This window comes from Gastrolobium bilobum, unplaced genomic scaffold (genome assembly GCF_033153095.1).
Source record: "Gastrolobium bilobum isolate Gb01-03AN ecotype WA unplaced genomic scaffold, APGP_CSIRO_Gbil_v1 utg15927, whole genome shotgun sequence".
Taxonomy (NCBI): Eukaryota; Viridiplantae; Streptophyta; class Magnoliopsida; order Fabales; family Fabaceae; genus Gastrolobium; species Gastrolobium bilobum.
Genome location: NW_026898198.1, coordinates 326,307 through 343,821, shown reverse-complemented (window position 1 = coordinate 343,821; position 17,515 = coordinate 326,307). Strand labels below are relative to the sequence as shown.

Sequence of the window (17,515 nt, the reverse complement as noted above, 5' to 3'; positions counted from 1 at the left end):
ACAGAGAGAGGCAACTATTCAGTACGGACTAATGTAATGTCGCACTTTGAGGACGGTCCAATCACAGAACATAGGATTAGAAAACTGTTGGGTATTGGAATATATTAGAAGCGAGTGCAGGGTTGTGTGAAGTAGAGAATGAAAATGGGCCGGTGATAAATAACCAAGAGTCCCGAGCGAAACCGCAAGAGAAGCGTGTTGAAGGGAGATTAAAAAGGGGACAGGTGGAGTCGCAGAATAAGGGAGGTGAGTGCGACTACAAAAAGCTCGTGTCTCCTTTGCTTTCCCCAACTCAACTCACAAATTCACAACAGATGCGTGTGCCATCAACAAAACTTATAACACGTGTCATTTCCTTACCTGTCCTTTCTTCTCCTTTTTATCTTTCTTTCTCTTCCCTTCTCTCAACTCTCTCTCTCTCTCAACTACTGCTGCGTCATGGAACCTTTGGACGATGAGCAAGTCCTCGAATCCGACTTCGCTTCCATTAGTTCTGGTTCAGGCATTTCTTCAATATTCAGCACTGAGGATTTCCGGAACATCAACAGCTCCGGCGACAATTCCTCTATCAGCAGCGGCTCCGGCGAGATTCTGGCCCTCGCAGTGAACGAGGCGATTCTTTCTCCTCCGTTGCTTTACCGCTCTTTGCCGGCTGAGTTTGCGGAAGTGGCGGTGAGAGAGAAGTGCGTCGGAAGGAATAACAAGGGAGTGAGTTGGGGACACACTTCGGTGATTGGGAGGCGGAGAGAAAACGAAGACGCCGTTGCCGTTATTCCAGGATTCATGTCACAGACATGCGATCACGTCGGCGGTTGTACGGCTCCCGGCTCCAGATCTTCCGTCGAGATCTCCCCCGTTCATTACTTCGGCGTTTACGACGGCCACGGTGGCTCTCAGGTAAACCTCCTTCCAATTTTTTTTCTTCATTCTATAATTTCTGCTAAAATGCGGTTTTTATTATATATATATATATAGAAATTAATCTTTCAAATGAAAAATATAATTTTATTTTTTATACATATATAAAAATATATAATCAATATAAGTGGACAATACAAGATATGTAAGTGATATATGAGTTTTATAAGAGTTATGTTGTAGAAAAAGTGATTCTATTATGTTATAGAGATTCGTTTTGCGTGTCGAAGTTTTTTTTGTTGTTGTTGTTGCGGGTGCCACAAAATGTTGTGTGTAAGAAATTTTTTATTGTCATATTAAATAATAAATGATAAATCCTATATATTATGAAAATAATTTTTTATGTTACATTCACAATACATAAATTTTATTTTGATTTTTTTTGGACCTCACTCATATTGTGTATGTAGCATAAAATTTTTTTCTCACGGAAATTAATTCATGCTCAAATAATCTTAATATTTATTACAATTTCTCTGTAAATAAAAAAAAGCTGATAAGTGGAATTATTATGGTCGTTAAACTTAAACTGGGAATGAGGTTGGTGGGTGGGTTCTATAGAAAGGCCACGTGTTATAGGCATAGTGGTCCATAAAGAGAGAGATAAATTCGTGGTGCGTTTCGTGTTGCTGTGACACGTATAAGTATGACCGTGCATAATACGGGCGTGGGCCTTTTCTCGTTTAGCACAGATATACTAGTAGTAGGGAACAGGGATTGGTTAGCGTGACTGAGTTCTGAAGTGGCTTTCGTCACAGACGTATAATCATTCGAAACAGTTATCAAATTGTCACTCTGGCAAAAAAAAAAATTATCAGACTGTCATGCTAACAGTAAATTTTATCAAAATATCACGTGGCATATTTCGTTACACATATGTGTGCAAATAATTCGCTACACAGTGTAGCGAAATATGCCCCGTCAGAATGCACAGAACCAAAAAAGTCACGTGTCAAACAGGGAGAATTTTGCTACATTGTGTAGCAAAATTCTCCCTGTTCGACACGTGACATTTTTGGTTCTGACGTGGCATATTTTGCTACACTGTGTAGCCCATTATTTGCAAACATATTTTGCTACACAGTGTAGCGAATTATGACACGTGGTATTTTGATAAAATTTATTGTTAGCGTGGCAGTCTGCTAATTTTTTTTATCAACAGTGACAAAATGATCACTGTTCCTAATCATTCCGTGGCATGGCAAAAAGGACAATTTGTTATTTTCTTGTTTCTAGGGAGCATAAGTAAGTTAGAGAAAAAGGAGAGGAGATGAGCTAGGAAAATAAACATTCCTTTTTGTGAAAAATAATTAATTTAAAATATATTCATTTATATGTGCATGACCATTGGCGGACAAATGCCCGCAAGTGTGGACATAAAAATTTTTATTTCAATTTTTTTTTCTTGGTGGCAGATTTTTTATTTGTCTCTTGGTTCAATATATATATTAGGAGTAAATATTTTTTTAAGTCCCTAACAAAAAATATGTTTCCCATTTTAGTACCTTACAAAAAAAAATTAGTCTCGAGGTCCATAAAAAATTTAAAGTGGCTCAATTTAGTTAAAATTGTGATCCCTCACAAATTCAAAAAAGACTTACATTAGTCCCTCAAAAAGATCAAAATGGATCCACTTTGAATTTCATAGGATTAGATGACTAATTTTTTTTTTATAATGGACTAAAGTGGGGACCAAATTTTTTGTTAGGGACCAAAAAATATATTTATTCTTATATTAGTTAGCAACGTAGCAACGTACGGAGATGATTAAAACAACGTAGCAATGCAAATTGATTAGAGAGAAAACTTATTCTTCCTCCCCTGTCACGTACCCATTCCCATGCTCTCTTCATCATTTGTTCCCTTTTTCATTTTTATAAAAAGAGAGAATTGATTTCAGGTTTGACATTCTCAAATAAGTTAATATCTAGAGACGAGACCTTCACTGTGATTTTGCTTGCCTTCTGTATGAGTAGTGTTGACTTTTTTATTCACCACTATAAAATAGAATGATGATGTATGGATGTAATGGAATATATTCTCATATTTGTTTTGAAGGATTGGTAAGATTTAGGGGGGGAAATAATTGGTCAAACTACTGTCTGCAGCTTGCTATAGAAGCAACTAGATTATGAGCGGGTTCAAGCGTTGATTTAAACTTTCTTTACAAAAAAAAATTCGGGGGCCGAACCCCCACCACTAAATGTGCGGACATTAATTTTTTTTTCTGGGTCCACCACTGTGCATGACAACCATTTTATTTCATAGCATTTTTTTTGAAAAAAAATAATTCTTTTCTAGTTTTATGCCTTGAAATAGTTTTTGAGAAAAAAAAATGTGTTTGATAATATGTTCTATTTTTATTTTGAGAATTGCGTTTAATAATAAACAAATAATATAATTGTGGTGGTGGTGGCGATGACATGGTGATAGTGAGGGTAGTGATTACGATGATGATGGTGTCGGTGAGGGTAGTGATGAAGAGTGATTGAGAAAGACAAGCATTTCTTATTTTATGCTTGAGAATAAAAAGGCAAAAATTCTTTTATTCTTTTTTTTTTGTTTCTCAATACAAAAATTAAATCGGCTCATCCAGAAAAATAAAATAAACCGATTTAATCAAACGAGTTTTCTATTCATTTCTCTTCCCGAAAATAAAAATTAAAAAAAATAATTTCGGAAAGGCTGCCATGCACACTCTTTATTTTATTTTTTTGTGGTGTAAAAAAAATATCATATTTAATAATTGTTGTGGTTACTATGTTTGGATTGCGATGGGGAGGGGGGGAAAGAGTGCGGATCGTAGGAAAAGGCTGAGCCACGCGGATAGAAGGATGAGCTTTTAGTCGAAAGAAAAGGTGTATTATTCATGTGTGAGTAAGTGGGACCTACGCTGCATCACGTGTGTATGCTCCACTTTTGGTATATTACATAGGACTGACTGATGGTGTTCGTGGCTGGTCTGCTTCATTTTGGAAATGTTTTCCTAGTATCAGAGTTTCGATGTCACGAGTTCGATCCTCACCGTCCCCCTACTTTCTCTTGTGGAATTTCTTTCTACAGGTGGGTGGTAAGTGCGTTATCCACCATTCTAGCTCAGTGGGCTCTCATATGAGGGGGCGTGTTAGAGAAGTATAAAATCATTAATGTAGCCTTAAGCTTTTGGGTTGAATTGGTTCTTTACATAATCATTTCCCTTGATAACACTCAGAAGTTTTGTTTCACATATTATCTATTGGGTAACTATTGTACGAATTTTGTATATATAATTTAGAGGTAAAAAATGTATGGGTACCAAACCTTCGAGGGTACCTGGAAAATCATTATAATTTTAATAGCTCTAATTATAAGGAGGCATTTAATAACAACATGAATTGCTTCATCTGTCCAACATGGGTAGCTTCACAAACTTTAGTAAACTGATCAGTAGTAGGTTTGAATACAAATGATAAAAACAAAATACATTGAAAAGAAGGATGCCTCAATCTCTTATGCCATAATTCTGAGGATGATGAACTTCAAACATCAAATATTCGTGGGGCATGGGCTTCATGAATATACACCCTCGTTGTTCTTTACCTAGTCTAGTCGTCTTCCTCAAGCTTAGGTCCTGCATAATGCAACTTTTATCAGTAAAGAACATTCACCAGTTTTTGTAACGAAGTAGCTGAGATACTGAAATTAAGTTACAGGTAAGTTTGGGCACAAATAACACATTTTCAAGAACAAATTGAGCCCCAAGTTTCACTCTTCCACATTCAACAACACATGTTTGTTATCCATCAGGCAAAGTTATCGGAGAAGGAGAAATTGGTTTAACATCAAATAAAAATTCTAGCCTCCCTGTCATGTGATGGGACTCCCCACTATCCACAAGCCATTTAGAAGAAGTATTGGTCTTACCAGTCATCTTTTCAGTACTAGATTTATAGTTTTCTACTAGAGTAATCAACTGTTGAAAGAACTTTGGTGTAAGTTCTGGATATTTGCTTCCAACATCCTTATGTCTATTTTGATCCATGGCAGCAACATTTGCTTGTGATCCACGTCATATGTCTGGCTTGGAATAGCTTCGTCCTCTAACATCTTTATTTGGGTAGCCATGTAGGACATAATACTTTGATACATCGTGGTTTGTACGTCCGCAATGTTTTCACGGTGCCCGTTTGCGTCCTTTGTCAAAATAGTCACGAAAAGCGCGGGAAGATCTCATAGGCTTACGGTTGGTTGACTGCACTGCATAGCACACGACATCAACCCAATCTGAATGGCAACGAGCTATGGGTTTGTCAGTTTCTTCCTGAACGACCATGCCATACACTTTGTTGAGGGATGGGAGAGGTGATTGATTTAGAATTTGAGTGCGCAAATTGCTAAAAATATCGTTGTCCAACCCCATAAGAAACTGGTACACACGGTCTTTAGCCATTTCGTTTACAACACGTTTCAACACCTGACATTTTATCCGTTGGAGCACATCACTTTTGAGGCAACAACATCTAATTCATCCTAAACAGCTCTTAGTTTGGTGTAGTAAGTTCCCACTGTTGAGCCTTCTTGTTTGAAAGTGGCTAGACTGCATTTGAGTTGATAAGTTCAGGGTGAGTTCTCCACTGAATAAGGAATGTATGGTTGAAGCTGAGGATCAATAGCATTATGAATCCGTCCACTTACTATAGAGTTACATATCCTCCATGAGTGTCCTTCCTGAGATGTCAGGTCATCAGGCTTTGTCACTTCTTCATCTATGAACCCCAACTTATTCTTTGCATCTAACGCATTTTTCATAGCCTTCGCCCAAATTTCGTAATTAGTTTCTCCTTTTAGCAGTATGCTTATAATGTGGACACCTGGGTTATCTGAAGGATGGGTATAAAATGGAGAAAGTGGGTCATGTGATTTTAGCTGCTTGCTAGTGTTAGCTTCATAAGCTATTTGGTAGGGTCAAAGGTTCGCGTGAAATAGAAAGCGATCCAAGACTGCACTGTTAAACTATACAAGGTAAGGATCTCCGCTTTGATACCATAAAAGATTTATGACAATCTTGATGTGTGATTTGTATTTACTGAAGACGTCTTTAAATAGATGAGAGTTACATCAAGGATAAGAATACTATATGTCAAATGCTATGGCTACATTAACAACTATGACAGCCTCTATGACAACAAGAAACTCACTAACTAGTGACATAAAGAGGTGTGAAGCTACCTATTCCAGACAGATGAATATTCGCATGCTGGACAAATGAAACAATCCATGTTGTTATTAAATACCTCATTATCAAAGATTAATCATGTAACTACTCTGTTGCATGCACCTTTCTTGTGGCTCCCCTGTCCACGTCAACCTCAGGTATTTTACATCCTCTTATAAATTATGTTAGCTATTCTAATTTCTCACCCCAAATATAGAGCTTTTTTGGTAGCTATCCATGCAAGCAAAGAACCTAACAACTTCAAAGAGGCTATGACAGATCCTGCTTGGCGTAAGGCAATGCAAGAAGAGATTGATACACTGGAACTTAATTAGACTTGGGAGTTGGCTCCTTTACCTGCTGGGAAGAAAGCCATACCTAGCAAGTAAGTCTTTCGCATTAAACATAAATCCAATGGTACTATTGAAAGTTTTAAAGCAAGGCTCGTTGTCACTGGCAACAAGCAAATAGAAGGGGAGGACTTCACTCAAAATTTGCGCCAGTCGCCAAAATAACTAGTGTACGGACATTATTGGTTGTAGCATCTACTAGATAGTGGGAATTACTTCAATTGGATGTCACAAAAGCATTTCTCCATGGTGACCTCCATGACGAGGTGTACATGAAGCCTCCACTCGGTTACTCTCCTAGCCAACATCACTTTGTTTGTCGCTTGAAAAAGTCCCTCTATGTACTACGACAGTCCCCGCGCAATTGGTTCCATAGACTAAGGCACTCCTTGCTCGCATATGGGTTTCTTCAGTCCAAAGCAGACTACACTTGTTCATCCTACAACGTGGGACAACTTTCAGTGTGCAATTGATATATGTATATTATTCTTGCTGGTAATGGTGGTGCCGCTTGTTCTACTATTCGATCCTATTTGCAATCTTGTTTAAAAACTAAAGATCTTAGATCGTCAAAGTATTTCTTAGGCATCGAAATTGCCCGTAACCGAAATGGTCAACGTAAATACACTCTCGATATCCCTTAGGAAGCTAGTATGGTAGGTTGTAAACCCGTCGAATTTCCTATTGAACAGCACCACAAGTTGGCACTTGCTTTGGGTTATGAATTTTCTAATGCTGCTGCCTATCGTCGTCTAGTAGGGAGACTTGTCTACTTGACCATCACTTGGCTTGAGCTATGTTATGTAATTCACACACTATTCTAGTTTATGCAAGCTCCTCAGCAACAACACTATAATGCTGCTATCCGAGTTTTGCGTTATCTCAAACTTCATCCAAGCCAAGGATTCTTGTTGCCTTGTCAACACTCATAAGATGTTTGAATACCCACTTGACAACAACCCAATGCCCCTTACCTGAATTCGAAAGGATCTGACTTACAAGATCGACAACATGAGAAAGGTCAAGTGTTGAGCATACCATCGTGTATATAAGGCTGCCAATAATTGACTAGTATAGGACCTTCAACATTTTTTCTTTGTCTACTGGTCGAACTTTGCTTTTGAATTATCTTGATATGTTCGATCAGAGGAGTGCTTATCAACTTGGCTTTGTGCATGTTAAACCTTCTCAATGTATTTCTCCTAAGATAGCCACAATAGCTTCTTTGGACAATCTCAGATGATTTTTATTCCAAGGATTTGTTTTGCTCGTCAGAGATCTTTCATGGCAAAGAACATGCTCAAGGTTTTCTTGAGAGCGCAAATCTTCTTCATATCCTGACTAACTATTAACATGTTGTTAACATAAAGCAAAAGAATTATGAAGTCTTCACTGTCAAACATCATTTCAAATACATAGTGGTCAGCTTCAATCTTCTTGAAGTTGTTGTCCGACATGAAGACGTCAAATTTCTTGTATCACTATGTTGGTTCTTGTTGCCGTAGAGACTTTTCTTGAGCCGATATACTACATGTTCCTTACCCGACACCTGAAAACCATTAAGTTGTTCATGTATATTTTTTCTTCCAAGTCTTAATGAAAAAAGCCATTTTCACATCTAATTGCTTAATCTACAAATCAATTGAGGCCGCCATGCCGACTACAGCTTGAATAGAGGTAATCTTCAACATTAGTGAGAATGTTTCTTCAAAATAAAACCTTTTCTTCTAATTTCACCCTTTAACTACAATCCGGGCCTTGTATCTCAGCCTTGGGTGATTTTCATGAATTTTAACTTTGTAAATCCATTTATTTTTCAAAGCACATCTTCCTTTGGGAAACTCAACCAAGTTGTAGGGGTGATTCTCATACAAGTATTCCATTTTTCTTATTATATGGCCTTTTCTCATTCCTTGTTCTTGACATTCGTCTTTTCTTCTTCATAACTCTAGGGCTACCCACCTTCTGCAATTACCATGTATTCATCAACAAGACATCTAGTGGAATGATGCCTTTTTCGGGTGGATTAACGAATTTTGTGGTTGAGGTTGAGAGTTCAACTCATCAACTTAGACTTCATTGCTCTTAGGTTGGACTTGTTCGGTCTTAGCTTTCTCATCTTCTGCTAGTGGTTCAACATTTTTTCTTCAACTTCTTCATTTATTGTTTATGTTAGTTCTCCCCTAATGTCAACTCGGGCAGTAGGTACAAAATCATCGTGAGAAGTAACCTGGACCTAAGGCTTTTTAATGTCTTCGATTATTTGATATTCAAAAAAGACTACATCTCAGCTTCTTACAATTCTTCTATTAACAGGGTTTAAAAGTTAGAAGCCAAACTCACTTCTCGAAGATCCAATGTATGTATATTCCTTGGGTTTTGCATCCAGTTTAGCTCTTTCATATTTTGGAATGTGAACAAATGCACAACATCTAAATAATTTCAGTTGTTCATAATAGGCTAGTTTCCCTGTCCAAACTCCTTCTAGGATCTCTCCTTCTAGAGTCCTAGAGGTTGATAAATTTGCTAAGTCCACCATAATAGTCTTTACAGCTTCACCCCAAAATGACTTAGGAAGTTTAACATATGACAACATACTTTGAACCCGCTCCTCAATAGTACAGTTCATTCTTTTTGCAACTATGCTTAACTAAGGCATCTTGAGAGGAGTCTTCTCTTCTTTGATTTGTGTTGACCTGTAATTTAACTCAAATTGACCTTGGTACTTGCCTCTATTGTCTTCCTGGAAGGACTTCAATTTCTCCCCAGTCTCTTATTCTACAAGGGCAAGAAACTCTTTGGAAGCTTAAAGAACCTTTGGATGCTTGAAGAATCTAATCATTGGCCTTTCAAGAGAAGTCTTCCCGGAAGGCCTTCAATTTCTCCCTAGCCTCAGGATTGATACCCGATGTTGCTTGCTGACTAGACAATGTATGTGTTTCTCTTGAAGCTGCCCTTTCAAGCCTTGAAGTAGTCCATTCTTGGTGAGTACTTAAAGTTGTTTCTCACTCATATGGTCAAGTCTTGTATGCCATAGTTCCGTGTTGGATCCTTCTCGGACAACATTAACTTCACCATAGATTTTACCTTACGTGACAAACAAGGATCATTCTTTCTTGTCTCAGGCTATCACCATATTGCCCATGACGAGTTTCCATTTGCATGAGGCGAAGTAGCTTACTAGCCCGATATCATCAAGTTTTCTAGCTGAGATAAGGTTGAGGGGTATGTCGGGCACACGCCTGACAACCTCACCCTACATCCGTCATCAAGGTGACCTCGCTCATTCCAACTATTTTGTTTGTGACTCAGTTTCCCATTTTGACAACTCCAAAGTCCCCGCTTTTATAAGATGAGAAGTAGCTTTCATGTTAGATAACATGGAGCGATGCTCATGAATCTACAATCAACATACACAACGTTAAGGTAATTGTCTTCACCACCAGAAAGACATCGACCTCGGCATTATCGTTCTTCTAATCTTTTTTAAAAGCTTGGCAGTCCAACTTTCTATGACCTAACTTTACACAATAGTAGCAAACAAACTTAGATTTTGACCTTGACCAACCTTGAGATTTGCTCATCCTCGACTTTTGCTCTATCCTCAGTGCCTAGATCTTCCACGATTTCCTACAACATTGGCCTCATATTGGCTGGTCCCTCCTCTTGGATTCTTCATTTAGGAGGAATCTGCAACCAAGTCCAATGTTAGTCCCCCCCTCTCAGGAGCCAAGTTTCTATAAGTGTTACGACTAGAGTATCCCTACTCTCCGACAATGTACTGAGTAGAAGAGCTTGTAGCTCGTCATTAATCTTCGTATCAATTTTTGTCAATGAATTTATTATATTTTTTTTAAGTGTTTAGGTGCTCTATCCTACTTTGTTCGTCCATGTATTCTAGCTTAACAAGTTCATGCACCTAGTGTGCTTTATTACGTGATGTCTTCTTTTGAATCATAGATTCAAGCTTTGTCCATAGTTTATTAGTGTAGGTCGACACATATTTGAAAAAAAAAAATCTATGTATTTCTGGATCATGGCTATCATCTTTCGGTTTAGGTGTTTCCATTTCTTTTCACTTTATCTTCTGTCTTCTCAGTGCTCAGGATGGGTTCATTTAGGTTCTTGAAGTAGAGGTGGTCCTCCATCATGGGCTTCCAATATGAGTAATTTTCTTTGATGAGTTTGAACATTCAATGCCCTCCATCTCTATCTCCATAGAGCCCTTGATCTACGAGCTCTGATATTATTCTTAGGTTAAAGAACGTTTAGTGAGCGCGAAATTCGTCAGTACGAGCGATGAACCCGAAACTTGGAAATCGGATCTAGCAAGTTAGCGGTGTAAAAGAGAAAGGTATAGTAAGGTTCTTAACTTGGAAAACTCCCTCAATGTGAGGAGTAAAAATCACAAGACTTGGTTTAGAAAATGTCCACTCTTTAAAGTAGGATTATAGGATGATGATCTTCCCCAGCACAACATCGAGGATTACTCTCAATTTCTCACCCACTAAGATGGATGGAATACAAAGTTTTATCTCTCACAAGGAGGAATGCTCTCTCTTCTTTGGAAGAAAATTTCTAATACACTTACATACTAGTGTTCTACATAAGAATTCTTATTTCTACCCCCATTTATAGGTGGTCAATGGACTGTTCTTCCATGCTCTAGATTTTCTACAATTATTAAGGGTTATTTTCTAAGCATGGAGGCTTGCACTTCTTTACATTGGAATGTGTAGCTACCTAAATAATTGAGGAACAAGTTCGAATAGAGAGAAAAGCCGTCAAGGTACCTATAGGCGCACCTTTCTCTCTATCATGCAACGAATTTCTCTTTGATCTTTTCTTCAATAATAGGAGCCTATAATATAACGTTGGGGTTGGAGGTTAGTTCACAAGATAAACTTTGTAAGTGGTAAGTCTCGTCATTCTTGTACATTTTTAAGCAAGAATGAGCATGTCTATTGTGCAGTTGATGTTTTTTTCAAAATAAGAAAAAAAATTCACTTTGTTTGGTATTTTTTTAGAGATAGGTTATTCTATTTATTTTTTATTTTTTTACTTACCTTGGCTTAATATTCTCCAATACCATTAGATCAGAATCTCAATTATATTTATCATTTCTTTCTTCTGTTGAGATTGTGTTGGAGAGTGATATACAAAGTAGGCAGGAAAAAAAAGATAGCTAAAATAACTTATTTCATCTTTTTAAGTTATTACCATTTAAATCTTTTTTTTTACTCCTTTTACGGTGCACCGCTGCACCAAAAAAGTGCTCCTCTATAGATTAAGGTCTCTGTGGGTGTGATGCTAAATATGAGGTTAATTGAATTTTCTCATTAAATAAATAGCATACCTCTTTAGATTGAATGATTCTTTAGCATTGTATTAAATTTATGGTAGATGTAACTGATATTACAACTATCTATTTCAGAATTATGATATCAAAGATGGATTAAGATCGGGCAACTGAATTATGAACGTGAGTAATACCTGTCCAAAATGCGAGGCGGTGGAGGTCATTATAGAGGATAACATTTTGGTGTTGAATTGTGTCCAAAATTTTCCCATCATGGCTAATTTTTTTTACCCCCCTCTTAATTACATTATATGCTTTGATTCTATTGGAATGCATTTGTCCACCTTTGAGTCAGAAAATATATGGCCGTCTAGAAGAAGTTAATATATCATGAGTAGTACCATTCTCCTAACTTTTGTGGTAATTTAATCCTAGGTGGCTAAATTTTGTGCCAAGAGGATGCACGATGTTATAGCAGAGGAGTGGGACCGAGAAATCGCAGGTGGCGCTGAATGGCGGAGAAGGTGGGAAGCTGTGCTTGCTAATGGCTTTGAGAGGACTGACAATGAAATCCTATCAGACGCAGTTGCACCAGAAATGGTAGGATCTACTGCCTCTCTGGTGGTTCTATCTGGTTGCCAAATTATTACATCCAACTGCGGCGACTCGAGGGTAGTTCTTTGCCGAAGGACTGAAACAATCCCCTTGACAGTGGATCAGAAGGTCTAGCGAGAACCCACTTATCTGCTTACGTTGATATAACTACAAACATGTGGTTATGTGTTCTGTTTTAGGTTTTTTGAAAATGAAAAATTATATGCAGTGTCATTTTATCAAATTGAGGCTGGCTATCTTCTTTGTTTTCCATGCATTCTTTAATTTGCATGTATATGTGTAGAAGATAAGTCTATAATCTATTGTCAATAATTGTGCAAATCAAAATATAAAAAAACATTTAACGTATGCTGCTTTTGAAGTTCTAAGATACTTGTAACCCAAGAGAAGAGATGACTAAAAAAAAGAAAGAAAGAAAAGAACTCGCATTTCCAGTATGCAGCCATATATATTCAAACATTTTTTCTTTTCCTTCAATACAGTTATCTTTTATTTCATTAACAAAATTAAGATACCATTGTCCTTGCTTGTACAGCCAGATAGACAAGATGAACTCTTGAGAATTGAAGGAGGAGGAGGAAGAGTCATAAACTGGAATGGAGCTAGGGTGTTTGGTGTTCTTGCCATGTCCAGGGCTATAGGTACCTTAATTTAGCCTCATATCCAGTCTTAAGAATATGCGAAATATTTTCTTTTGAACTATTGATTAAAAGCCTGTTTGGCATTTATTTTTTAAGCTAAAATTTATTTTTAAGTTAAAGTTAGAAAAAAAGAGTTTTAAAAATAAAGTTAAAAGCGGTTTGATAATTATATAAAAATTTTAGTTTAACAATTTTATTTAAAAGCTTTTTATTTCAAAAAAAGCTGAACAACTATAAAAAAATTTCTCCCAAGAGTTTTTGGCTTTTTTCTTCATCATTAAAAAAAACTTTTTTATTATAAGAGCTTTTGTAAAAATTTGTTTGATTTAACTTCTTCTTATAAGAAGAAGAAAAATTAAAAAAAAAAAAAAAGACTTCTCAATCAGACATTTGGAAATCAAGTTTATTTCAACATTTCATGGCAAATTATCTTTTTGCTATGAGCTAACGAAGGATGCACACGGCTTAATCTTCAAAGTAATTATAGGACTATTCTCAAAGTGGTTCAGATACTTTTGAGAATATTTAGAAGATATCACATAGTATTTCACTATATCTTAAAATAGTTTAAAGCACTAATATGATCTTTAAAAACATTTTTTATTTTTTATTTTTTATTTTTTTATATTTCATAATTTATTTCCTTATTTAATCATATTAAAAAATTTCTATTAATATAAATAGTGCTTCCTACTTTGTTTTTATTTGTTTTTTTTTTAAATACCATATTACATCCTTCAAACAAATCAATATAGTTTTAGTACTTTGAGTATTTCTTTTCTTTCATATGTAGTTGAACCATGGCAGCACAATAACTGTCTTTGTAATCTATCCATCACGCTTCTATTGCCAATTATTTTAAGGTTTGGATTGGAGTATTTTGTTTCACCATATCTTCAGCGACTGTTTTCATTTTCTGGTTAGCTGTGACGAATTTCGGTCACCCTTTTTCTTTCTCTGGTTTATTTTCTGTTAGTAGGGCTTTCCAAGGTGCCTCTGCCACTGCCACCATCTTCTCTATGATTCCTTAAATTAATTTGTCCCTCTATCATGTCGTCTTTTCGGCAGCATTGAGGGAGTGAAAATTTGAAGGTGTCTTAGACCCAAGCATTGTCCAAATGGTCGTTGTCCCACCCCGGTCTTTGTCCCAGATACTCTAGCCTATCTCCATGTTCTGGCCCCATCTTAAGTCTCAGATACAGACAGACTAGCCCTGTCTTTTCCCTGGTCCATCTTTGTTGGTTCGTCCCCCAGATGCGATTTGGCCCTATATATGGCAGATGTATTGATCCCATATGCAGTCTTTGCCCCAGATTTTATTCCTAACCTTTTGGGTTTCTAAGGTTTTATTTTATTTTAAGCTGCTTGAAGCTTTCAAATTGTTTGCTAGGAAATTAGGGAACTTTCTATTCCTGCTTTGTAAAATTGTTTGCTTGAAAATTTTCTCTCATGATCATTCATTAAGTCTCTTCTTTTTCGGTCATCTATCATTCCAATCATCTCATTAGGCTGCATCTTGCTCAGTTGTCTTTTGAGCCAGAATCATCAATTGCCTTCGATGTCGGCTTTAAGGCAGGTGACCGTTACAGGTACTCGTTCGCCTTGTGTCCAAAATCGCTATCGTTATAGCAGAAAAAGGCTGTCGTTGCTTTCCCCATGGCTAACAAGGAGTACAAACCAAATTTTTTTTATAGTCTCGTGATTTCTTGTGCGTTTTTGCTTCAGAAACATTATAGGATTTTAAACCCTTCTTCCTCAATCATTTACCCAAAAATAGTTACTGCTGTTTCGAATTCTGTCGTCTGACTCAGTAACCCATTGCTTGCCGGCGTTTGCTTCTGGCCGACACCTACATTTACCAGTCACTGACCCCCTGCTCGCAAGTCTCTGTTCTTCCTTTGGTCTCTACTCACACATCAAAGTTCGGTCTCTGCTCCCACTTCACAGCTTGCAGCTGTCAGTCCTTTTGTGTTTGTTTTGTTTATTGTTTTGTTGTGTTTTGCTCTTTCTTCTTCCTTCACTTTTTTTTTCTCATTTTTTTTCATACACAATGTTTTCTATTTGTTTTGGAAACAACAGGAAAAGAAAAAGAAAAACTACAAACACAATCTCAGCCACTAAGATTCAGCTAGATTTTGTACATGTTTAGCAAAGCTCAACATTTCCCCCAATTAGTGCGGCCAACACAGAGCTCTAGATTCCAGCAACCCAACCAACTTTCACTTCGAGGACAAAGTGGAATTTCAAAAGGTGACATTGATAGGACCAGGACAAAGTAATTATAGAATTAGTTACAGTTACAAAGTAGCTATAGAATTAGTTAGGTGGTTAAGACTTGTAAGAGCATTGGCTTAGCTTAAATGGTAGGAGGGAATAGAAGAGAGATGATTCTGAATGATTAGCATTGGAAAACTAAGCATTAACTTTGTTGAAGGGGAAACACTTGGGAGGAGAGTTCTCTCCTTTTCTGTAGAGATTTAATAAACTTTTGTAGATTTCACCTCCCACCCCTCTTTCTCTCTTTTCTACATATTTCTTAATTCTTTTGCTTGTGGGTTTGTAATAAAGTTCCCTTTGCTTTGAGTCATCTAACAATCCTCCTTGAGTTTTGGTACCAGTATAAGAGTACTTAATAGTAAGTCTGGCAAACATCTTACGGTTATGCAGCATTTCTAGCTCACATATTTATCTTTTAAGTTTGGCACCAGTATAAGAGTACTTCTAAATATTGTCTTCATGCCTGACTATTCTATATCCCTTGTATTTCATATTATCTTAAATATAAATACTGCAGCGATCACATTTACATTTAATTTGGAAATTGTTTGATTATATACTAAGGTATTTTGGTATGCATACCACTATGTGGATGGATATTCTAGGTTACTGGTGTAGCATCTGGTGCAAACTTTGCCTTTTTATATTTCCTTTCTTTTGCGCTATTAGCTTCCAGATACTAAGAAGAAATTTTTCCAAGTTAAATTAGGATTTGGACATCTTGGAACGAAACGTCAAACTGACCAGTCTTGAATTTACCTGCTTAATGGTGATATTTCAGGTGATCGGTACTTGAGGCCTTGGATTATTCCTGTGCCGGAGATAACTTTTACAGCAAGAACCGACGAGGATGAATGCTTAATTTTGGCAAGTGATGGACTTTGGGATGTAATGACCAATGAAGAGGTTGGAGAAGTAGCGCGCCATATGCTTAGAAGGCGCCGCAGATCCTTGTCAATGGAGGAAATATCTCCTGCACAAGTTGTTGCGGATAGCCTGACTGAAATTGCGTATGGTAGAAACAGTAAAGATAACATTTCGATCATAGTTGTTGATCTGAGATCAAAGAGAAAACGTCAGCAAAGGTCTCCTTTAATTTCCTAAGAATCCAATTCTCTTTCATCTTTTGAACCTTGAGAAGGGCAAAAGGATGGTAATGAAGTTCTAGAGTTGATCTATAAACAAATAGACTATTTTGTCTGATGACCCCATTGGTACTTGTTATCAGTTATCACTTCAACTTTGTGTTTCTCCTAACCTGCTGTACAGAGTTGACTGTCAGAAAGAATCTGCTTCATGACAAGTGACAACTAGCTTGAGCTCGCTAGTTATGATGAAGTATAGATCAATACTCAATTTTTCTGGGTTTGGTTCCTAACTGTTATGTTTGGATTGATAAAAAAGAAATAGAATGGAGAGAAATGGAACGGAATATCAAAGGTTACCATTGCTTGAATTTCTTAAAATTAGAAGAAATGTAACGGAACATGATAAAAAATTCTATTCTATTTTATTTTATTTAATATTTCTTTTTCAAAATTTTGGGATATAGGATGAAACTACTTCAATAAAGTTATCATTCTTATTATTTCATCATTTCTCAAATAATGAAACAGAAAATTTCACTTTGTCTCATCATAAAATATTTAAATAATAATATGGCAATTTTATTTCATTTTTATTATATTCTACTTATTATTAGATAATCAAATATAGCAAATGTAACGTCCGACCGTTTCAAGAATCAATAACTATCCCCACATACTAACACGAAATTTTTCAGTGTGCTTTTTCCTCATTCACACACTTTCCGAAAAAACTTCTTAGGAGGTCACCAATCCCATAATTGCTCCAAGTCAAGTACGCTTAACTGTGGAGTTCTTCTGATCCGGGCTACCGAAAAACAGATGCATCTTGTTAGCATAGGTAGTACCAATTAATTCTTATAAGCTATCACAAACTGTGCAGTCTTATAACTGCACAACCTTTGGAATCTCTCTCTTTCGGGTGTCGATTCGATTCATTCATGCATGTAACCCCCCGCTGGAAGCCTGTCAGGAGCCGCTCCTTGTCTGTGCCTCTTTGCACCGGCGATCACTCCCCGCCCTCGTCAGCGCTCGGGATGTTACATGCCCACCAGCTTCCGCCTGGTTCGTCCTCGAACCACACCGTACTGGATGAGAGGCCCTGCTCTGATACCACTTGTAACGCCCGACCGCTT

At 37.0% G+C, this 17,515-nt stretch overlaps 1 protein-coding gene across 1 annotated transcript; it reads left to right on the top strand.

The window, feature by feature from the left end:
* Positions 1 to 207: 207 nt before the first annotated feature.
* LOC133313752 (probable protein phosphatase 2C 6) lies at positions 208 to 16,773 on the top strand. Its single transcript, XM_061515161.1, has 4 exons — positions 208 to 897; positions 12,197 to 12,484; positions 12,912 to 13,017; positions 16,076 to 16,773. The coding sequence occupies exons 1-4, from the start codon at positions 439 to 441 to the stop codon at positions 16,396 to 16,398; spliced, it is 1,176 nt and encodes a 391-aa protein (XP_061371145.1). The 5' UTR covers positions 208 to 438; the 3' UTR covers positions 16,399 to 16,773.
* Positions 16,774 to 17,515: the final 742 nt, after the last annotated feature.

Coding starts and splice junctions, on each gene's coding strand:
- LOC133313752 (XM_061515161.1), top strand. CDS start 439: ATGGAACCTTTGGACGATGAGCAAGTCCTCGAATCCGACTTCGCTTCC. Junction 12,485..12,911: donor CCTTGACAGTGGATCAGAAG/GTCTAGCGAGAA, acceptor TTGCTTGTACAG/CCAGATAGACAAGATGAACT. Junction 13,018..16,075: donor TGCCATGTCCAGGGCTATAG/GTACCTTAATTT, acceptor GTGATATTTCAG/GTGATCGGTACTTGAGGCCT.